A 25,348-nucleotide genomic window follows, 5' to 3' on the forward strand; every position below is an offset into this window, starting at 1 on the left:
TCTAAGAAATGTTTGCCTAACCTAGGGTGACAAGAACTTTCTCTGATTTTTTTTTTTTTAAAGATTTTATTTATTTATTTGACAGACAGAGATCACAAGTAGGCCGGGGGCTCGATCCCAGGACCCTGAGATCATGACCCGAGGGCAGCAGCCCAAACCACTGAGCCACCCAGGCGCCCCTCTCTGATATTTTCTTTATGAAGTTTTATAGTGTTAGGTTTATTGTTTAGGTCTATGAGTACTTTGAATTAATTTTTATACATCATGCCAGATATGAGTCAACATATACTTTTTTTGAATACGGATACCCAATTTTACCAGCATCATTTGTTGAAAAGACTGTAATTTGTACACTGGATTTCCTTTTTGCAGCATAGCCAAAAATCAGTTACTCATACAACTAATGTGTGAGTTGTTCTGGGGCTTCTTATTCTCTATTAGTCTATTTGTATATTTATTTTTATGCCAGTATCACCCTATCTTGATTCCTGTAGTTTTAAAATAAGTCTTGAAAAGAGAGATTTTTAGACTTCCAAATTGGTTCTTTTTAAATGGTTTTGGCTATTATAAATTCCATAGGAATTTCAAAATCAGCTTGTGAAATCCCACCAAAAAAAATCAAGCTAACATTTTTTTTTAAAGATTTTTATTTATGTATTTGACAGACAGAGATCACAAGTAGGCAGAGAGGCAGGCAGAGAGAGAGGATGAAGCAGGCTCCCCACTGAGCAGAGAGCCAGATATGGGGCTCAATCCCAGGACCCTGGGATCATGACCAGAGCCAAAGGCAGAGGCTTTAACCCACTGAGCCACCCAGGCGCCCCTCAAGCTAACATTTTGATTAGGATTGCATTTTATCTTTACATCAGTATGGGGATACTTGACATCTTAACAATACGAACTCTTCCAATCATTGAACACAGTATAGCCTCCCATTTATTCAGGTCATCTTTGATTTCTATCAGCAATATTTTGTAGTTTTCAGAGTTCATGTCTTTCACATCTTTGTCAGATTTATCCGTATTTCATGGGGATATTGATATATTAATATTAGTATATTTATTTTATATTTTGATATATTAATATATTTATCTTAGTTATTGATATATTAATATTGATATATTAATATATTTATTTTAGTTTCCAATTGTCTATTGCTATCATATAAAAAGTTTGATTGGGGGTGTCTGGGTGGCTCAGTGGGTTAAAGCCTCTGCCTTCAGCTCAGGTCATGATCCCAGGGTCCTGGGATTGAGCCTCACATGGGGCTCTCTGCTCAGCAGAGAGCCTGCTTCCCCCCTCTCTCTGCTGGCCTCTCTGCCTACTTGTGATCTCTATCTGATAAATTTAAAAAAACTTTAAAAAAAGGTTTGATTGATTTTTATAAATTGATCATAGATCTTGTAACTTTGCCAATAAACTCATTTATTATTTAAAGTAGTATTTTAACAGGCCATGTCTAGGATGAGGTGAGTTAGGCATTCTCCTGGGGTAAAAATTTAAGAGAGTACAAAAAAACTTGTTAATGAAGATAAACACGATTTTAATGCAATATTTTTTAAAAAATCAAATCTGAGGGCACATGAGTAGCTCAGTCAGTTAGGCGTCTGCCTTTGGCTCAAGTCATGATTCCACGGTCTTGGGACTGAACCCCATGTTGGGCTCCCTGCTTATCAGGGAGTCTGCTTCTCCCTCTGCCTGCCACACCCCCTGCTTGTTCTCTCCCTCTCTCTCTTTCTCTCTGTCAAATAGATAAATAAAATCTTTCTTTTAAAAAAATCAAATCCAAAAACAACAGCCTGTAAGCTTGTTGCCTGCTTTTGTAAATAAAGTGGTTTTACTGGTACATTTAATCACATTTTCTACATAAACAATCATGTCATCTGTGAATGAAAAACAGTTTTACTTCTTCCTTTGAAATCTGCATGTCTTTTTTTGTTATTATTGTCATTCTCTTATTTAACAGAACAGAAACTTTAGCACAATGCAGAATAGTAGCGGTGAGAGCGGATACCCTTATTTCTCTTAGAAAGAAATGTTCAGTCTTTCACCATCAACTGTGATATTACCTTTGGTTTGGTTTTTTTATTTGTTTTTAATGCTTTCCACTAAGTTAAGGAATTTCCCTTCTATTCTTAGTTTGGTGAAACTTCTTTTAAATTAGAAACAGATTTTTAGATTTCTTAAATTTTTTTTTGTTTGGTTTATGGAGATAATTATAAAATTTATATTGTTGTTGTCATTGTTGCTTTTATTTAGTTTGTCATTTCTGTGAATTACAATAGTCTGAAATGTTAAACCTACTTGGAATTCTTGGGACAGACGTCATTTGGTCATAATATATTAATAATCTTTATATATTAATTGGATTATATTTGTTAAAATTTGTTTAGAACTTTTTCATCTATGTTCAAGAAGGATAATAGTCTATACTTTTCCTGTCCTGTCTTTGTCAAGTTATGATACTAGGGTGTTGGTACCAAAGATTTAGTTGGGAAGGATTTCCTCTGTTTTACTTTTCTGAATGAGTTGTAGAATTGGCATTATTTTTTCATAAATTGTTGGTAGAATCTACCCATGAAGCCATCTGGGCCTGCAGTTTTCTTCCTAGAAATGTTTGGAACTATAAATTCAATTTCTTTAATATTATCTATTGTTTCTTGACTAAGCTTTAATAATTTCTGTCTTTCATGAACCAGTTTATTTGCATAAAATTATTGATAATATTCTATAGTTTTTCTTCTAATATGCATAGAACCTGCAGCGGTGCTACTTCTCTCATTTCTTATACTGATAATTTGTGTTTCTTCTCTCCTTTTACCTTCATCAATCTGGCTGTTTTATCAATCACAGTTATTCTTGCAATGACTTTTGCAAAGCTTTACTCTCCTTGATATTCTCTATTGTTTTTCTTGCTATCTTATCAATTTCCTCCACTGATCTTCATTATATCCTTATTTTATTTACTTTGAGTTTAGTTTGTTCTTCTTTTTCTAGTATGTAGAGATGGAAGTTGCAATAATTAATTTGAGAACTTTCTTCACTTCTGATTATATGTGTTTGATGTAATAAATTTCCCTACTTGTAATGTTTTTATGACATACCAAAAATTTTAATATTCAATACTTTAATTTTTATTCAATTCAAAATAATTTCAATCTCTCTTAAGCTTTTTCCCTTTATTCAAAGGTAATTTAGATGTATTATTTATTTTTTAAATATTCTGGGGATTTTCCAAATACATCCCTGTTGTGGTCAGAATACATACCTTAGATGAACTGAACTTTTTAAAATTATTAACACTTCTTTTATTGCACAGAATATAGCTTATTTTAGTAAATGGTATGGATGTATTTGCAAAAACTGTGTATTCTGTTGCTATGGGTGACATGTCCAATAAATGTCAATTAGATAAGTCGACATCATTTTTCAAATTCTGAATAACCTCACTCCATTGTTTTATTAATTATTTACTGGTAGGTATTAGGATCAACAGTTATTTTGAGTTTTTCTATTGTTCCTTCCTGTTCTAGCAGTTTTTGCTTCATGTAGCATAAAATCTTGTTACTAAGTGCATAAACCTTAGGACTGTTATCATTTCTGGATGGACTGACCATTTCATCATTATAAAATGATTCTTTTTGTCCCTGGTAATAATCTTTGCTTTGATATCTATTTTGTCTGCTATTAATTTTACAAGATTTTTTTATTAGAGTTATAATGATATATCTTTCCATTGATTCAATTTTCTATTTGTGTCTTCATATTTAAATTTTATTTTATTTTATTTTATTTTATTGGTAAGCAGTACATATAGTTGAGTCATGCTTTTCCATCCAATCTGAAAATCTCTGCCTTTTAATGGGGGATGTTTAGACCACTTACATTTAATGTGATTATTCATATAGTTAGGTTTAACTCTATCACCTTACTATAGGTTTTCTATCTGCATTGTCTCTTTTTTATAGGCCTTCTCTCTTATTCTGCCTTCTTTTGGTACTCTGTATGATTCTATTTTATATCTCTAACGTTGTTTTTAGCCTTTTAGCTATTGTTAGCTTTTTAACATAATTCTCCTGCATTACTTTATTGGTTATTTAGAGTTCAGAGCATACATCTTGAAGTCACCAGTCTATCTCCAAGTGATAAAAAAAAGTTTACATAAGGAGTTAGAAGCTTACAGTAGTATACTTTCATTTCTTCCTCACAACTTTTGTACGATTATCATATATTTTACCTTAATATATTTTATAAACCACAGACTGTTTTATATTTTCGTTTAAGCAACCAATTCTCTTCTAACATGAATTAAATTGTTTATAGTTACAAATTCTGGCAGTTTTTATTCCTTTGTGTAGGTCCACATTTCAACCTAGCATCATTTTACTTTCTACCTAAAACATTTAAAAAAATATTTCCTGTGGTGTCAATCCCTCAGTGATGAATTCTTTTAGTCTTCTTGTGGTTGAAAAAGAATGCATTTCATCTGTATTTTTTTTAAGATTATTTATTTATTTGAGAGAGAGAGAGAGAGAGAGAAGAGCAAGAGAGTGCATGAGAGGGAAAAAGGTCAGAGGGAGAAGCAGACTCCTCTTGGAGCTGGGAGCCCGATGTGGGACTCAGTCCTGGGACTCTGGGATTATGACCTGAGCCAAAGGCAGCCACTCAACCAACTGAGCCACCCAGGCTCCCTTCATCTGATTTTTGAAAGATATGTTGTTGAATTTTGAAATCTAGATGAACAGTTGTCATTTTTTTCCTTCAGCACTTGAAAGTTGTCTTCTAGCTTGTGTTGTTTCTGACAACAAATCAAAACAATAACCTTTATATTTATTCTTCCATATGGAACATGCTTTCTGTCTTCACTTTTAAAATTTTCTCTTTGTCACTGATTTGATTAATTTGATTATGATATTCTCCTTGGTGTAATTTTCTTCATGCTCCTTATACCTGGAACTCAAGTTTCTTGTTTGTTTGTTTGTCAAGTGGGAAGGCTTGTAGCTTTATGTAAAACTGGGAAAACTGGGGCCATTATTTTCTTCAAACTTTGAAAATTCCAGTACATATGAGGCCACTTGAAGTTGTCCCTAGCTCACTAACAGTATGTTTACTCCCCACTCCCCAACACCCCCCCACCCCTGCATGCATTCTACTTTAGTTTTTATTGCTACATTTTCAAGTTGACTAATCATTTTTTCTGCAGTGCCTAACATGCTGTTAATAGCTACCAGTGTATTTTTCATCTTATTCATTGTAGTTTTCATTTTAGAAGTCTGGTTTAGTGGGGGTTTGTTTGTTTTTTATCTATGTTCCTTCTCTTAACTTAGTTTTTGAACACATGGAATATAGTTGTAATGATACTTTAATACATTTGCATGCTAATTTTAACATCCCATCAGTTCTGGCACATTTTTCATTGATTTTCTTCTTATTTGGGGTTGTATTTTCCTACTTTCTTACATGATTGGTAATTTTTTTAAATTTAAATTCAATTAACCAACACATCATTAGTCTCAGATGTAGTATCAACAATTCATCAGTCGTGTATAACACCCAGTGCTCATCACGTAATGTGCCCTTCTTAATGCCCATCACCTCATTACCCCATCCCCCAACTTACCTTCCCTCCAGCAACCCTCAGTTTGTTTCCCACAGTTAAGAGACTTTCATGGTTTATCTCCCTCTCTGATAGGTAATTTTTAAAAAAGATTTTATTTATTTATTTGACAGACAGAGATCACAAGTAGGCAGAGAGGCAGGCAGAAAGAGAGGAGGAAGCAGGCTCCCTGCTGTGCAGAGAGGCCCATGGGGGGCTCAATCCCAGGACCCATGAGATCATGACCTGAGCCAAAGGCAGAGGCTTAACCCACTGAGCCACCCAGGTGCCCCATTGATAGGTAATTTTTAATTGAATACCAAACACTGTGAAATTTATCTTATTTTGTCCTAGATATTTTGTATTCCTATATCCTTTAATTTTATTCTGAGCTTCAGTCAAGTTACTTGGAGATATTTTGATCCTTTCAGGTCTTGCTTTAAAGTTTGTTGGGCATGACTAAAGCAGTGCTCCTCAGCCTATGGCTAATTTTGAATCACAGGGTTTTCTAGTCTGGCTAGCAGGAAGAGTCATTATTCCCAGATGCATTTGAGAACTGACTATTTGTCCCTCTAATCCATTCAGAAAGTTCTTTCTATAGTCCCCCCTAATTCACTCACTTGCATGAGCTAATCTGCATACTGCTGAATACTCAAAAGAGACATTCTGCAGGGCTCTGAAGAGTTCTCTGTATGTAGCTCTCTGCTTTCTGGTGTTCTCTCTTGTGAATCCTAACCACCTTGGTCTTTCTGGAGATTTCTGTCTCAACTCAGAGAGATACCTGGGTTCTGGTCCTTGCAATGTGGCCTGGAAACCTTCTTGAGCAAAGGTAGAGCTCAGTTCCTTAGTTTTCTATCTCTCAGTGACTACTATCTTTATTGACTGATATTCCAGATCTTAAAAACTGTTGTTTCATATATTTTATAAGTTTTCTTTTATGTTGCTGTCTCAGTTGGAATGGTAAATCTAGTGCCTATTACTCCATCTAAACTGTAGTTAATGTTTTCTTTTAAGGAACTAGGAATATTTTATCTCAAAAACAAACACAAAACAAACAAACAAAAAAACAACTTGGCTACATGGAGCCAGAAATGAATCAGAGATCTATGAGCTACATTATGTATTCTGGTTTATTTTGGCTACTCTTGCTTTGTAGAACTAAACACATTTTAAATTTTCTTTGTTTCTATGCTGATGCTCAGAAAATACCTCCTTATTTAAGTCTTGTTTTAATTGGTAACTAAGTCAAAAGAATGAATGATATTAAAGCACAGAAGTATAATGAATACAACACTGAGCAAAGAATCATACTTTATATTCTATATGACATATAATAAACTCAAGTTCAGAAGAGTCATTAAAAAGCATATTTAGTGAGCGAGTTTTAAATTTTTTAGTTGGTAGTTATTTCTATAATAGTGACTTTTATATGAATTGTTGAAAAATCCTTTGAAAACAACTGCCAATATACTTCAAGAACTATAAATATGCAGTTACCTTTGACCTACCAAATCCCTCTTTCAGAATATTTTATGAAACCAATTATTATATTAAGTAGGAATAAAAGCTAAATGCATAAAGGTATCCTATGCAAAGTAATTTATAGTGGTGAATAACTGCAATGTGCCAAACATATTATAAATAATATCTCATTTAATTTGTACAACCTCTAAGAATAGTTATTGTTATTGCACAAATGAGGAAGTTGAGGTTGAGAGTGCCAATAAATAGCAAGTCAGAAGACAAGCTGAAATTCAAATCCATTCTGACTTAAAACTTATGCTTTTAGCTTTTGACTCTTTCATCTAGGAAAATGAAAATAGGTATGTATTAGGGTAACTGGATATGGATTAGTTTACCTCCATCCACCCTAACTTAAAATTTCCATTACTATTATGATTCATTTTTATTTTTCTTGTTGACTAGATATATCTTTTTTTAAAAAAATCATTAAAGTAACGTCATCAGATAACTGTTCTGGATTTTAGCAAAGAAGGGAAGTTGGGAAGTATCTATGTCCTCTAGAATTCATGGTGGAAAGAAGGAAGGAGTTTCCTAGGGATATACTAACCTTCCCTTCAATAGCTGCTCTAGCGGTTTCCTAATTTATTTAAAATAAATCAACATGGGAATGTGTAGAAATTGACAGAAATAGAGCTTGAGAAGCTTAAAAATTCCAGAGGGAGCAAAGAAGGAATTGCTCCAGTGCAGGGATGCTTACATTTCTGTTGGTGAATATCCTCTTCAGGATATGAGGGGGAAAGGGCCAAGGTCATTTTTATGGTTTATAAGGTCTGTGATAAGAAAGCAATGGTTTAATTAAAAAAAAAAAAAAAGAAAGCAAAAATAACAACTCTGTATGGGTCATTGTTGGCCTGACAACATATATATTATAGTGTTATCTGTTACTAAATTTTATTTTTCTAAATAGATTGAGAGGGGGGTAACAAAATCCCCTTCTTTTTTTTTTTTTTTAAGATTTTATTCATTTTATTGACAGAGAGAGACACAGTGAGAGAGGGAAAAAGCAGGGGGAGTGGGAGAGGGAGAAGCAGGCTCCCCGTGGAGCAGGGAGTCTGATGCGGGGCTTGATCCCAGGGCCCTGGGATCATGACCTGATCTGAAGGCAGCCACTTAATGACTGAGCCACCCAGGTGCCCCCAAATCCCCTTATTTCTAATGAGTAAGACTTAATTATGAATAATCCAAAGAAAAGAAAGCCTGCTCCTGCTGAGTCAGGCTTCATGGTGCCATAGGAAGACTGCAGGAGTTACGGGGTGATGAACATCGATTGAATAAGCAGTGAGCATCTTCCTTGCTTAGGGGATCCATAGATCCAACTGAATCTCTTGACTCCCTATTTTCAAATACAGAACTTAAGATGGGACCAGGTAACAGTTCAAACCAAGGTCCACATTGAGTCACTGACCTTGTTTTCTAAAGTCAGCTACATCCCTGCAAAGCAGTATATATTGAGCTATAAAATGTCCCGTGCTGGGACTAATGACAAAATAATGGTTGGCTGATGACAGACTTCTTTCTTTGTCCAATAAAAAAGATTTTATTTTCTCTTTGAAAGTCTGTGGTTAAGAGAGCTCAATATAATTGACCCATCTGAGTGGGTGGGCAAGGGAACTGAAATAACATTACTCCTAATTCTGCAGGTTCCTTAGAGCCAAGTTAAATACCTCTTTAAGGTGTAAGGGGAAGATTTTCAGTTCCAGTGAGTTCACTTACTAGCTGTGTGACACAGTGCCCTGTGCAATGCCATGTTTTGAAAAGTCAGTTTCCTCATCGAGAAACTGAGGAAAAACTCTGCTTCACAGATATATGAAGCCCACGGTTCCTAGCACCTATAAACGGCTCTCACTGATACAGGACTTTAATAAATATTTAATGATATATGTCAAGGGTTATGAATGATGCTAGTTTTATACACAGTAAAATTAATCGACGAACTTTGTACAAAATACACACACGTGGGCACCTAGGTGGCTCAGTGGGTTAGGCCGCTGCCTTCGGCTCGGGTCATGATCTCAGGGTCCTGGGATCGAGTCCCACATCTGGCTCTCTGCTCAGCAGGGAGCCTGCTTCCCTCTCTCTCTCTCTCTCTGCCTGCCTCTCTGTCTACTTATGATCTATGTCTGTCAAATAAACAAATAAAATCTTAAAAAAATATACACATGCACCACCTACACACACATACCAACCATGCACACACATACACAGAGTTATACTCATTGTATCCATGCCAGAATTTCTGAAATGACTGAACTAGAACAGGGTCTAACCATAAATACCTTTTCTGAAGCTTCCCAATATGCACCCAGAACTGAGAACCACTGGATAATGTTCTTTATCTGAGGTACATAGAATTCTTGATAGAATGCAGGAAATTCATGAATTTGGATGGGAAAAACTTAGACCTTTATTTTCACTAAATTCTGCTGAAATTTAGCATTTCCTCCTGTATACAACAAACCGCAGTAGCGCTATCAATACCTCTAACTTTGCACTGATAGAAGCCATGGAAAATCACACAATCGTCACAGATATCTCACCATGTCACTGACAGTCACCATTATATGTCAAAATTACAGTACCCTAATAACTATTAGTAATCTAATAATTATTAGATCTGCCACCAGGCTGAATTTCTAGTGACTTATTAAAGAGGAACATGCATTACTATAAGGTATTCTTTAAAATGAGTTGAGCATTCTATTTTATGACAATGGGAATCCTTTGCAAACTACCAAATTGAGTTTTACACATTCAAAAACATTCTGAAGAAAAGCCTTTAGGTTTCACAAGGGTGTATACGGAGCCCATGGCACACACGCACACATGGAGAGTTAAGAACTCTGTATTTAGAGGCTATTGGTCAAGAAAGTGCTTTCAGAAATGCTGATGAAGAACAACTTCTTTGGAATAATTTTGAACTTAATGTGCATAATGCTGATTTCCCAGTAATGAACTGAGAAAGGGTTTCAGCAGAATGAGGTGTATTGTAATAGAAGTATATTTACATATCAATTGTTCTTCCTTTATTAATTTCTCTAACAAAGCCATCACTCCCTTTTCTATCTTCACCAGCTAATTTACTGCTGAATCCCTATCTTTTGCCTAACTCTTACTTTAGCTGCCACAAATGATAGAAAATGTCAGTCTTTGTTTGCTAATTCAGTGCATTCAGACAAAATGCAGCATTTTTTTTTTTTTTGGTAAAAATTTTTTTCAAAGTCTAAAATATATGGCTTCTAAGGCTTTTGCAGTGAGAATGAAAGGATTCACTTAAAATTGATTTCTGTAAGCCCTAATTATACAGTACATTTCATAATAAGCATTGCAAAATCTCAGCTTAGGAACAAAAAAAAAAAAACCTCTTAGTAATAATTGTCACTACAATGATCAGTGTGCCAAATTTAATTCACAGATAAATAAAAGGAAACCTTGAAAGCTGGGCAGAAGTCTAATATAAGTGTAGGCTTTGGTGGAACTCTGTGATAGTTAAGAAACAAGCCCTTACAATATATTTCAGGATCTCTTTATATTCAAGATGTTCTTCCAGCTGTGTCCTCAAGTTCATGGTCAACTGGTGCCTGTTCTCTCTGGAAAGAGAGATACTAGCTGCTGATATCAGCTGACCTACATCCCTTCTCCACAACCTCCAGAATAATTTCTTTTTCAAAAGTTAGCCCTTGCTTAGAAGCTGCCACAGTGGGTTGAATTATCTGATCCCTGTCATTAAAGGTGGCAGCCACGCACTTGAGAATGATGTGGGAAAACTCCAGTGAGAGTGATAATTAAACTTGGAAAATGAAGGGTCACCTTCTTTCATTCAGCTCATTGGGTTTGGCATCAGAGTAATTCCAAAACAGTGGGGGATATTCTACTCTCAGCATGGCAATATCTAGGTGCAACACATTATTTCCATGGGTTCAAATGGGAATGCCATTTTAATTGTATTTAAAATGTTATCTTTGATATGGGGAATAAAATGTTAGAAATTAGTTCTAAGAATATAGAAAAAGAATAATGAATACAATCTAAATGGTGAAAGAATTAGAAACAAGAAATGCAAGCATTGTTTCCTCTGAAGAAAAAGCATTATAGGAGAAGAAAATTGTTTCCGGGGAAATTGAAAAGAACATTTAAATGTGCCTCTTCTTCCTGGCTGTGGAATTACAAAGTGAAGGTTTCATCTCAGCTTTCTTGTCTACTTACTGTCATTTCTTGGAGGCCATTATTTAACATCTCACTCCTGCCCAGAACAGGGTAGACAGAACTTAAGCCATTGGTGGGAGTTCTCTTCCAGGAAAAACGTAATTTTTTTTTTTTCAGATACACTATAGGAGCAATATTTGGGGGAAATTATATTTCATACTATTCTTATGCTGCATTAAAAAGTCATATTGAAATTTTAAAGGCCTGAAATGACACTATAGTAGGTACATTAGAGAATACTATCGTTAGAAAGGAGCACAGATGCTAAAAGCAAGTTTCAAGTTCAAATTCTGGTTTCACTGTATATAATAATCCTAATCTGATCCATGGGGAATATGTTCAAAGAGCTCCAGTGGCTACTTGAAACCATGGGTAGCACTAAACCCTCTAAAAATAATCTGTGCTTTTTCCTATACGTACATACGGACGATAAAGATTTAATTTATAAATTAGGCACTACAAGAGATTAACAATAATAACTAATGATAAAATAGAACAATTATAACGGCATACTCTAGTAAAAGTTGTGAGAATGTGATCTTTCTCTCTCTCTCAAAATACTGTATTGTACTGTCTTCACTCTTTGTGATGATGTGAGAGGACAGTGTCTATGTGAGGAGATGAAGTGAGGTGAATGACATAAGCACTGTGACAGAGCTTTAAGCAGCTACTCACTTTCCAAACAATACATCAGAAGGAAGATCACCTGCTTTCAGACCATGGCTTGACTGCTGGTAACTAAAACCACAGAAACTGTAACTGTGGATGAGTGGGGAACATTGTATTAGCTGTGTAACTCTGGGCATGCTACTTAACTTCTCTGTTTCCTCTTGGTTTCCTCTCTGTGAAATAGGGAAAGTAATAGTAAGTAATAAGTAAGTAATAATAATAAGATTGTTTAAAGAGGGGCGCCTGGGAGGCTCAGTGGGTTGGGGCCTCTGCCTTTAGCTCGGGTCATGATCCCAAGGTCCTGGGATCGAGCCCTACATCGGGCTCTCTGTTCGGTGGGGAGCCTGCTTCCTCCTGTCTCTGATTGCCTCTCTGCCTACTTGTGATCTCTGTCTGTCAAGTGAATAAATAAAATGTTAAAAAAAAAAAAAGATTGTTTAAAGAATGAGTGTTAAAATATATAAGGCAGTTATAACAGTACCAAGTACAATTTAATCTTATAAGAACTCAAGCTTATTGTGATTGGTATTATGTCACTGCATGTTCAGTACCTGGTATAATACTCAAACTTGCAGACCATCTTTAAAAATTTATTTATAGGAATGCCTGGGTGGCTCAGTTGGTTAAGCATTTGCCTTCAGCTCAGGTCATGATTCCAGGGCCCTGGATCAATCACCACATTGGGCTCCTTGCTCAGCTGGGAGCCTGCTTCTCCCTCTCAATCCTCTCCTTGCCAGTCCCCCTACTTGTGCACTCTCTCTCTCTGACAAATAAATAAATAAAATCCTTTAAAAAGTATGTATAGATATATAGATAATAAAATAAAATATATATATACATATGTGTATAATGTAATGCATGTATATATAATAATATACACAATAATAATTGTGTGTATATATAATAAATATATATATACGTGTGTGTGTGTGTGTGTATGATTCTTCTTATGGTTGACCATTTTTTGTACTAGTCGTTCTGAGAAAAACTTCCCACGAAATTTGGGTCCTTTAAAAAACAAACAGCTCAACCTAACTGTTATTAGAGTTGATTGTATTATGTGAACACAGAGATGATTTGCAACATCATTTTCAGAAAGTGAAAAATTCCTAATGAACAAAAGCTATAGGTTTCATATGGGTCTTCATAGTTCCCTTCATATCCGAAGGTTTGACTTAAGGAAGATTAATTATATTCTTAGTGTCTAAATTTTGTTTCAATATAGGAAAACCTTGAAACAATTAGGACTTTCTAAAACAGAAAAAAGAAGAACAAAACTTGATGGGTTAGACAACAGTATGATAGCAAAAGTCCCTTGGTAAGATTTTCTAATTTACCAGTTTGTGGGAAAACAATTTTCATTAGACTTTCATCAGATTTTAAAACATTTATCATTAGGATACTTAAACCATTCCAATTTGTCTTTGAATCTTTTCTACAAATAAAGACACACATGGCTCAAACCTCAACCTCCATTCATCACCAGCTCTGAGACAGAAAATACGATGGAGAGAGGGAATGTGTGTATGTGTGTGTGTGTGTGTGTGCACATGCACGTGTGTGCATATGTGCACTGAAGTGAGGGGAGGGGAGAAAAAAAATGAATGAATGACATCAAGAACAACTGTAACCATCTATTGAAGAGAAAATACCATCTATAGGTTAAAAAACTACTGACAACATATAAAAATCCATAAAGAAATGAAATATATGTAATCTTTATATACAGTACTTTTAAAGAAAGGGTTTTATAAAAAAATAGTGACTCATTTAGTATAAAAGTATTAAAATTATTTGAATTATTTCCCACTGGAAAAACATAAATACACTATATACGAAGATATTCTGCTTCTGCCTCAGATTTATATTTAAAATGATTTATAGTCTGCAATTTCTTCCTAAGGTCATCACCTTCATAAATACTAGCCACATCCAGTGAAAATCAACTCAATAAAATGAGTATTTCATTTCTCTTCCTCCTGCTTATGTAGATACTTCTTCCATCTGCATGGCACCCATTTATAACAAAGCCTCACATTGTGCAGATTTTTATGAGTTCTTGAGCTTTTCTTTCTTTTTTATCTTTCTATGCATAAGCAAAGCAACTGGCAGATTCTTTAATAAAATATATTATACACATTAATATTTATAAGCCTATGAATTGGATGTTTAAATAAACATTCACCAACTTATGCCAATTCTTTTGTTTTAGACGTTAAATCACACTTACATTGTCTGGAAAGTCAGCTTTTAGTTCAGTGACACTTTGACACCAATATGCAGCCGTTTTTTCACTGATGAGCTCAATATTCAGGAAGGAGCTTTGTCCAGGGCCATACAGAGGGCCAGAGGTAGTCCCCCGAATAATTCTAGGTGAAACATTTGTCACGATGTCCTGATAAAAGAGTAAAGATATTGGGTCTCCTTTTGACAAAGAAAAACTACAATCCTTATTCTTTGCTCTTTTCCATATGACAATATTTTACTAAGTCCTTTCTCACATTTTTACAGAAGGACTTAAAAAATGTATTTTAAATTACATGTGAACATAAACTACTTCCAGATGAAAGAGTAAAATATTTGTTAGTTTTATTTAAATTACTTCCTGTACTTGCAAGGTTAGTATAGTAAAAAAAAAATAAGTAAAATATGTAAATTAATTTACACTGGTTTGGGGCATACATATTTTAATTTGTTTGCAATTAAATAATAAATAAAAACCTGGTAAGTAAAATGTAAGAATATCATTTCAGTCTATTTAATGCAAATACCTTCAATGAGATTTTTAACTCCAATAAAAGCTAATGTTTTGTAAAGAAAAAATATTTTTTTAAAAAGCAATTGCAATGTAAATCAGCCAAGGACTACACATTAATACTACCAGCTCATCAAACTTCAACACATACTCTAACAAACTAACTGGGTTGGCCAACTTACCTATAGGATTCTAACTATAAATACACATTCAATGAGAATTCACTTCTCCCCAGACTGAAATGAGGATATCAATAACTTCCTGATAACTATAAACAGTAAACAGTCAAATTAACTTGCTTGTTAAGTGTAATTAACAATGCACAACTGCTTCTAAAGCTGTATTAACAAAGAAGAGTAACATTCTTACATTACTAAAAACTAGAAAGAAACAAAGAAGAAAAATGTTTCTTTAGCCATCTTCCAATTAAAATTAATTTTGAGTAAAGGTCATTTAGTTAAGGATTTATCAGAATTAGTCATTTAAGTACCCCTCCTCACCATCTTGTCACTTTTAGTGAGATAACATGAACCCCCATTAGTATATAGCAATTAAGGTCAATTTACATATTTTAATTAAGAACCACCCCATATAAAACAATTAGCGTAATAGGCATACTAACTGGATTTCATAACATTTGGACGTTTTTCCAACTAGATAGACAGGAAACCTTAATTAGCATTAATTAGTGCTGATCTGCATATGTTTGATAAGGCATACCCTTGCCACAAAAGATTATTTATTCCTGAATCTGCCAAATGCTACAGTTGCAGAGGATGAAAGGACTTTTCTTCACATTGCATGTTAATTTCTGGTAATTTACATTCACTTTTACATTCGAATTAGTATATTATAAAATAAATGGTATAAATGTTACAATAAGCCTCCTTAAATATGTACATTTTTACTTATAGGAATCCTGCCAGTTAATGTTTTACTAATTAAGCCATTCCACTTCTATTGTAATTGTGGGCAACACCACCAGCCTTACTTTGATTTGCTATTGTGAAACAGTGTTCCACAATCTTATAATGGGTAAAATGACAAGTAGAGTCGCTGCAGGAAGCTCAAGCCTGGTGGGTCAAATTTCTGTCTTGGCAAATACTTCAATATGTGCCCTGCAACCCAGCAGGTGGCTTCTGTGCAGCTCCCCCAGGTCGGTACTCTCTCGCAATCATGGGCAGAGGAGACCATTCTAGCAACAAGTAAAGCTGGTTTTCCTCTATACTCCAATTTTCAAGAGCCACACCTTTTAAGCCTTGAGGTCCTCATTCCCTCTGCTTTACCCCCTACCCTAAAAGCCCTTCACGTAGATAAATCAATTCTAGGCCACAGGTTGTGCTCTGCATAGGAAAACTTGGCCAAGGAAAGAGGACACAGTCCTCTTTCAGTTCACCAACTCAGGAGTCTTGGCACTGAGTAGCTCCGCAAAGGAAGGGGCACCTATTTTAAATTACCATTATATAATTTAGTGACACCTCCAGTTTACTGAATGAAATGGATTAATGTTGGCAGCATCCCTGTTCTCGCCCATTCTTCAGGTCTTGGCTTCAACTTCAGTCCCTTGAGAAACATGCTGATCTCTCCAACATCATCAAGTCTTAATAAGTTGTTCTGACTTATGCCATCATAGCAATATATACCATCCCCAATTGGCATTCTTAACATCCTGCATTGTTACTGTCTATATTCTGGTCTGAACCTTCCATGAGAATGTAAGGTATGGAAGAAGAGACATTATCTTTGCTATTACATGCCCAGCTTCTAGCCTGGCCTTTTGTAGGTGCTCAAACAATGTTTTTTAAAGAAGCCTAGAGCAAAATTCTAGGCACTAGAATGGGTCTTGTCCTGAGGGATGGGAACTATACAGGATTTATGCTGGCTTTATTCTGTTGCTGAACAGACATGTGGGATTGGAATTGTATTCAAATTTCAGGAATTGGTTCTTTGCTTAGATCCTTTCCTACTAGTCTGTTACTCTGGAACTGGGGATTTTCCTTGGTTCCCCTGATAGCTCAGGGACCTCTTCTCTGAATAGCTCCCTACTACCAAATACAGCTACATCCTGGAAGTAGTGTGCTTCACACCGATTGTCCATTACTCCACCTCTCCCCATCTCAGCCATCTCAGCCTACTGCAGAGCCTCAATGACAGGAAGCATGCTTGAACTTCATCACCCTGGAACTTCTAAGATCTCCCTGATTGCTGACCCTAACTTTCTGGGTTATCCAACCTCTAGGATCTAAATATCATTGCCTCATCAAACATAATCCGCTCTAGGGCTTTTCTAGATCAGGTGGATGTGAGTTCTTAACCTGGTCCATGACTACTTAGGGGATTTATTAGCCAATGAATCCATTAGGATCTTAACCAACTGTATTTGCTTCTTGTGTCCACACCCTACTAGGCTGGGCTCACATCTTCCCACAGTATGCTTAGGATTTTTTAAATATCATAAAATAAAGAAGACAGAGTGGAAGAACTGCACCTATACTGAGTAAGGAAAATCTCAATGGTCCAGTAATTCTAAGCCATATGCTTTTTCATAGTAACTCTCCTCATAACAATTAGGTCAACAACTCACAACAGCCAAAGGGTCAATAAATTGACAAGATTTAACTGGAGTACAGTCAAGCAAATGCTTCTTTCTTAAAATGCCCCACTTTAGTGGTAACTTAAAACCTAAAATTTTGCCATTAGAGATTTTCCCTTTGTTTACTGTGACTTAGGAGTAATTTTATTGTTAGGTTTGTTTTATTTTTCTCTTCCATAATCTGGTATTAAATTCTAAATATACCAAAGTAGAATTTTCAATGATCTCTTTTTTTTTTTTTAAGGCAAAAAAAAATTTTTTAAATTAATTCCCAAAAAGCCTTCAATCAATGATCTCTTTAACAAAGATTAAACAGGAAGTGCAAGGCAAAACAAGGTGAAATTTCATCTACTTTATAATAGGGCTTGCTTATTCCTTTATGTTAATTCATGACAGGCAGTGTTTCTCTGAACAGGTCAGTTTTCTCTTTCCTCAACTCAAGCAAAGAAAAAAGATTCTGAACAACTGCCCAAACTACATATGCCTACTGTGTAGAGCTTGTCAACTATCAGTGAGTCAATTGTTGCCATCCTAGCAATTTAAAAATTCAACATATCCCAAATTCAACAAAAGTGCACAGATTCCAAGACTGTCACCCAGTGATGAATCAGTAATAGAAATTTTATTCTAGGGTTTCTTTCCCAAATTCATTCATATTTTCTACTTTGTCAAAAAAACCTTCTCCACTGACTTAAGACTTCTTAGAATTGTTAAATTAAGTGGAAGATGAATGAAAATGGATACAACCAATTATCCTGGGTTATATGATTATAGAGTTAGAGCTTCAATAATTGGGCAATAACTTACTAAAGCTTTTGACCTGGGAATACTAGAATTTGAGCATGATTTTATAAGATAATATTTTGCTTTAATATTTAATAGCTAAATTATATTAGCATTGCTTAAGGGAGTTAATATAACAAAATAAACATATTTGGAATATTTAGAACAAGTGAGTTCATTCTCTATAACAAAGAAGATGAATTACCATAGTTCTAATCTTCAGTGAGTTAACAATATATTTTTTTAAATTGATGTTTATAGACAGGGAAATGTTAGGTGATACCTCTGCTTTATGTGATATTGTTAAGTACCATTATAAAATCGAGCGTCAGTGACCTCTTAACATTTGAAGTGATGCTAGTGATTTTTCAGCATTAGTAAAGAGATTTAAATGGTAAACAGGCTGATTATATTTGCTTGTTTAAGTTCAGTTACTTGACCTCTCTTATACTAAAAAAATCCCTATCGTGTTTCCATGATTACCACTGGATCAAGATAGTCACAATGGCCCCAGTGAACAGAAAAAGAAACTTTGCAGAGATGTCTTGGTAAGAGGCTAGGAAAAGAACTGGGTCCCCCAAAAGTTCAATGAAAATGAAAAAATAAAATTTTCAGAGTGAGCCACAGCTCCTATACCACAACAGATTAACTTAGAATTTGTTGAGTGAAAAGAGCAAGATATGGAAAAATAAATAGAATATGATACCTAAAACAAAACAACACAGCACACTGTTTAGTGAAAAGTACTTATGTGACCAAATAAAAGTAAGAGAATAATTAAAAATAATTCAGGAGAGTGGATGCTAGAGGAGACCTGGGGGTGGTGGAGCAAGGATCATTCTAAAAATATTAATAATTACTTGTAATAATTATATAAATATGAATTCTAAAAACTCAATAGAAAAAATATGATTCTAAAATTATATGTAATTTTAAAGAAGTTTTACTCCTGAACTGCAAAAACACATTGGTAAAATGAGAAATCTGTTTAATGAATTTTGTGGTATCATAGTGCATATTGTTAAGAGCTACGGAGAAAATTATATTGGTTTACCTGAAAACCTGTCATTTAAATCTTAGGGTAACTTTTCCTTTTTCTAATTTCCAAAATTCTGCTATCAACTGGTTGATTTTGGCAAACAAATCTTTTAATTAATTAGTTTTGTAAGCCAGAATTTCAAAAATTAAATGTATTGCATGACAAACCGTCTTCTAAAATATACCACTTTCTGTATAACTGGGATTTATCTATACATTATTCCAGGGTAGAGGAGAATCATTTTGCAAATAAATCTAACCACAAATATCCTGTTATATAATATAGTTCTATCATTATAAATCTGGCATACAGCTACCCTGGGAATAGCAAAAAGTAAAATAAAATTCAACAGTGGCCCAGTTACCAGTGCAACTCCACTATGATGAAAGAACTCTCTAACATTTTATTTTCTTCATGAACTAAGTATATTAATATTTGATTACTCCCCAAAATACATGTTATAATGGTCAGAATAATCTCTACTTGGTTGTTTTGGGGTGGGGTGTGGAATGGGTAGGATGAGAATTTGTTCTTAATACATCAATTTTTCCATCCCAGTGTCTTCCATAAAGATAGCACTCAAAAACCTGAAATTGTGACAAAATTTACCCCTTTGTCATAAGGAACTTTAAAATCTGTCTACCCATATGGAAAACATAGCAAACAAGAGTATGAGTGTTATTTAGAAATATAAGATAAATTATCAGAGAAGTAGTGGCATTGAGATTATATAAAAAGTAACAATTTAGATTTTTATAGTACAGATCTTTCACATACATCATTTTATTTGATCTTCATGATTCTGTCATCACAGTGCTAATACTAAAACTGGGACTTAGAGATATTAAAAGGACTTGTCCACTTGTGCCCAGTGCTAGTGAGCATTAGAGATGAGACTAGAATTCAGGTGCATTTATGTGATATGAATAATATTAGTGACCGCTTAACATTTGATGCAGGTGATACCAATTAGCACTAATTTTCATTGCAAGAAAAACAAGTCAACTTAAACAAGTTTTTTTTTTTTTCTTTCCAAACGTGGAATGTGGTATTTAGTTTAAGGAAAAGGAATAATTCCCATAACAGGAAGGAAATCCATTTCAAAATGTTTCTCTGTCTCTTTTCTCTGCTTCTATTTGCATTGCTCTTCATTCTTCCCATTCTCTATAGAGGGCTTCCTCTGTTAGAGTTCAAGTTCATATGATAGAACCATAGGCCCCTGGCAGGTTCCAGGCTAGAAGGTATAGGTATAGTCACATTCAAATCTTATAATCTCTCAGGCCCAATTTTTCCCCAGTGGCACAGACTCTAATGGGCTTAATTTTGGTTTGATATTCACCCCTTGTCTAATTAACTATATCTAGCAGGGTAGAATAAATTAAGATTCTTATATATGTTCATAAAAACAAAGATGGAGTAATTGAGAGCTAAGCAAATAGTTGTAAAGGAGTCTTAAAGAATCCACACCAGGACTAGTTTTTGCACCATTCACCTTAGAAAACTTAGAAGAAAATATCATATGGACACTGAGAAAGTATAATTAACTAGGAAAGTGGATGCAAAATGGACAAAATTATTATCATGTAATGAAATGAAACTCTGACAACCCATTTCCTATTCCTGTGGCCCGAAACCTTTCAAGATCAAAATTGTAAGAACTCTTTATAAATCCTTTCACATTTTAGGTTACGTTGGGAATTTAGTGATTCCAGTACATTGGTGTGCTGAAGACTGTCCACACAGACAGCCTGCCGTACACTCATCAGTCTCAGTCTCGTACTGGACTGAACTGACAGGATGGATACCCTGTGTGTGAAGAGTAAGACAGCAGAAGTAAAAGGAAAAAACAAACAACACAGTCTGTTCTAGAATGACTGCAAAAACTATTTATAACCTGAGTAGGCTTAAAGAATGGAACAATGAATAGAAGCTGAATATAGTGACTATCTCCTGTATGTCAGAGAAGGACTTCTACTCACACACTCTCTAGTGCTCACTTAGGATCAAACGTCCCCCACCTCTTAGTGTCAAACATAGTCTAGAAGATTTGGTATTTCACACCGCTCAAGCATGGAGATGAACTTTTAAAATTTTAGTTATGTCATATGAGCAAAATATTCAGTCACACCTTGTGTAGTCTTTTGTCTTTCCTCGAGCCCTTTTTCAAAGAGCTTATAACTTTGTAAACAGGACACCAGAAACTAATTTGTTTTGCTCTTTGACTTTCTCATCTGTCAAAGCGGCTTCACTATACGACAGAGAGGTTGTAGGATGGTACGTGAAACAGTACACATCTGACACGGGTATTTGATAAATACATATTTATTCATGCTTCAGGAGGAGTTCAGCACCTGGCCTTAACCAGTACGTGGGCTGAAGCTGAGAAAGCAACAGGAAACGAGGATGGGAAGGTTGTAGAGTTGGGTCAGATTAGAGAGTCCTGAATGACTGTTTTAAGGAGTTCAAACTTTTTTCTGCAGGCTTGGGGAATCCATTGTGTTCTGTCTCCTATTCAAGTTATTAATACCAATAGCTCACAGCAGCTGTGCATTCACAGAGATAAGTTTTACAAGGAACAGATGAAGAGCTTTTTCAGAGCTGATATCAGATGGATTAGAACGTGATTAATCAACAGACAGACTGATTAAATTATTGGGTTCACTGTTCAGATAAGAGGTTTTGGATACACTCTGCCAAACTGTAATTAACTTAGAAATTTCTGCTGGCCTGCTTATAAGATGATCATGTGATATGCTTTGAAGAAATCTTTTAAGGCCTAGAACAGCAGCTGTGAAGGTGTAAGCATGAGTCAGTTTTGATAATTATTAATCACCTTCAAGTATTAAAGCAGAATTTTTTTTTCATTGAAAATGATAAATATTTTTAAAACTTTACTTTTTATCAAACTTGTATAAATTCTCTAGTTTTACTCTAGAAGCCACTGTAAATGAAATGGCTATTATTTAAGGAAGGAAGCATCTAAAAGCATCAGACATGAGTTTTTCATTTCTGCAGTATGGTTAACAAGATATTGACAAAAAAAAACTCTCACAGTATAGTACATTTAAACATATGGGACTGGGATATGAAAAAAAACAAAAGAGGAACAACTGAACTGGTGTCAAAATAAGGAAATCACTTCAGGATAAAAAATAACAAAACAGATTTTCATAAGGAGAAACTAACCTGTAAGGTGGTTTCTGCTCTCAATGTTTCTGCTGGTGTCCCTGGTGGCCAAGAACCTGGTATCTTTATCTCTCTCTCTTTTTTAAGATTTTATTTATTTATTTGACAGGCAGAGATCACAAGTAGTAGAGAGGCGGTGGGGGGTGGGGGGGGACGCAGGCTCCCCACTGAGCAGAGAGCCCGATGTGGGGCTTGATCCCAGGACCCTGGGATCATAACCTGAGCCGAAGGCAGAGGCTTTAACCCACTGAGCCACACAGGTGCCCCAAGAGCCTGATTTCTAATGGATTATACACACCTGAGAGAGCAGAAAAAGTCAGGGCCTAACCATAAGGTAGGATAAACAAAAAGCAAAGTTCTTAATTTGTGAGCCAGGAAACAACCAGAGGGCAATGGTGGGGTAAATGTCCATTTTAGCCTTAATTATGGATGAAAAAGAAAAGAAGTCTCCCTTATGATTTCAAACTTGTGTGGGCTGCAAAACTTCAAGTTGAAAATTTGGTTTAGAGGTGGCTCCTGGTTGTGGTATCCACAGATAACTAGGAGAAATAATCTCAAACTGTCTCTGGAGGGATTTTTACCCCAGGTATCAAGAGATTCTCATAAATAAATTTCCATGGAAAGGGGACTCATAACAGAAGAGTTCTGCTAAACAAATGAGAAAAAAAATATCATAAGTAAGAGCCAGTAGGAAGAAAAAGGTACAAAATCAGATCCACAGAAGAATACAGATGCTGACATTATAAGATCTAGAATATGAATGTTAATATGTTTGAAAAATAAAAGAGGGACTTGAATGTATAATCAAAGAATAAGAAACTCAAAACAACATGAAAATTTAAAATAGAAGCAAAAGGAATTTCTAGAAATTAAAAAAATACATATAGTACAAATTGGGAAAACAGAACTTTAATAGTTTGGGGTAAACAAGAGATTGGACTTAGCTGAAGGGAATTAGTCCACTTGATATGTGTGGGAAGATTAAATGGGATGCAAAACATGATACGGAGGTTGAGAGGCATGGAAAATAGAGTGAGAATGGAAGGAGAAATCTAACTGGGGCTCCCAACAAAGATAATGGGGAGTCTTGAGAGAGGCAATAGTTCAAGAGATATTGTTAGAGATTTAGTAGAATTAATGAGACACCCAATCTTCAAATTCAGGGAAAAGGACAAACTCAAGGAAAAAAATTTTTTTAATTGCAAATAAAATACCAAAAACAGACAGCAAACTTAAGTAGCCAGATAAAGAAAAGATTACCTACAAAGGAAAAGCAGATTGATAGTGAATTTCCTGACAGTGCCAATGGAAGTCAGAAGAGAGTAAAATATTTTCTCTAAAGAAGGAATGCTCAAATAAAAAAATAAAAAAATAATAATTAAAAAATGAAAAAAAGGGAAGGAGTGTTAACTGAGAACTGCATAACTTCATAATCATAATTCAAGAATGAGTATAAAATAATTACATTTTTTAAACAAAAGGAAAGATGAGCAAATAGTAGACAGCAGAGAAAAATGAATGAGTTAATGCTGATTCAACTAGGATGTATGTGAAAAACAAAATATTGGAAGAATAATAAGAATAAATCAAGCTGCATAAAAATGTAAGCTGTATGATTACATTAAATGAAATACAAGAACAGGCAAAACTGAACAGCATACTATTTAGAGATATATATGTGGTAATGTTGTGGTAAAAATAAAAATCAGACTGGAGAGAGACCAAGTGACACTCAAAGAAATGGGATAACTCAGATTTGTTTTACGCGTGCTGGCAGACCCAGAAGGGCTCCCACTCAAAGTTCTGGGCCTGGGGTCTCAGGGTTATGGGGTTTTATAGGGGACTGCAGGCAGTCAGGTTCCAAGGGCTAGGCTGTCTGCTGGTAGGTAGGTTTAAACGGGGAGGGGGGTGCACTTAAGGCAGGGGGCGCGGGGGTGCGTGGGGCTGCCTTAGGCAGAAGCAGTATGCAGGGAGCCTGTGGCAGGAAGCCCGTTAACAGAAGCAGAAGCAGCTGGTTATCTCTTGCTCCCAGTAGGACTTCTGGTTATCTCTAGCTTATTGTTAGTAACCTTCCATCTTCTGGCCCTGCTCTGGATAATTTTCTTCTTCCTTAAAACACATACAAACGCAAGAAAACAATGATGACAAAATCTAAGTCATTGATGAGGGAGCAGAAGCCTAGCTGAAAACAAAGCATTGAACTGACACTCTGCAACTTCTATCCTATCCCCTCTCCTGGGTAGGATTTGTGTGACAGAAATTCCAGAAATCTCCCAACTGCCTTAATGATAATACCTTGCTAGAGGGGAAAATACCCTTAACCTGACAATGACAAGGCACCTGATATCTTGTAGATCAGTCCTCTTTAGCATAGGAAAGTTGAAAACCTCCCCCTTTCCTTACCGCCCCCAATCCCATAGTATATAATCAGTCACCACTCACACCTCAGTGCAGCAGCTTTTCTGCCCACTGGTCATGTCACTGTGCTTAATAAAACCACCATTTTGCACCAAAGACATCTCAAGAATTCTATCTTGGTCATGGGCTCTGGACCTCACCCTAATGAACCTTACCTATATTCCAAAACCACACCATCATGACCTCTAGAGGCAAGAGAAAGGGCTATATTTGAGTAGGGGTACACTGCGTCAGAGGTATGGGAATACCTTAGGTTTCTCTTTTTGTGTGAAATGTGAAAAAAGGTGTTCATTTTATTTCTTAAGATGTACATCTAAACTATTCTTTCCTCTTACACCACTTTTAGCTGACACTCATTAGGATAACAAAAGTAATTTATCTATAAGACCTACAAATCGAAACACCTCAGATTGGAAGCCTTAGGACCTGAAATCTTTTGGGCCTATGACCAAATTTATGATTTAGGGGTAATTTCAAATTCATCAAAATTACTTCAGGTAACATATAGCTGGCTGTTTTAGGTAATCTTCCCCACCAATACCCTAATGACCAAAATGGGAAAATGCAGTATGAGGGAGGAAA

The 25,348-nt window shown here is 35.3% G+C and overlaps 1 protein-coding gene across 4 annotated transcripts in view; it reads right to left on the minus strand.

Annotated features, from left to right (window-relative positions):
* Positions 1 to 25,348, minus strand: part of DPYD (dihydropyrimidine dehydrogenase) — an 833,094-nt gene that overhangs the window by 330,840 nt on the left and 476,906 nt on the right. For 3 of the 4 annotated variants that reach the window (XM_059375481.1, XM_059375483.1, XM_059375480.1), the window contains one exon: positions 14,223 to 14,387. The exons of the other annotated variant lie outside the window; for it this stretch is intronic. In XM_059375481.1, the coding sequence (XP_059231464.1) occupies positions 14,223 to 14,387 (165 nt within the window). The remainder of the gene's footprint in view (positions 1 to 14,222; positions 14,388 to 25,348) is intronic. 4 annotated transcript variants of the gene reach the window in all.

Source organism: Mustela nigripes, chromosome 14 (assembly GCF_022355385.1).
Source record: "Mustela nigripes isolate SB6536 chromosome 14, MUSNIG.SB6536, whole genome shotgun sequence".
NCBI classification, from domain to species: Eukaryota; Metazoa; Chordata; class Mammalia; order Carnivora; family Mustelidae; genus Mustela; species Mustela nigripes.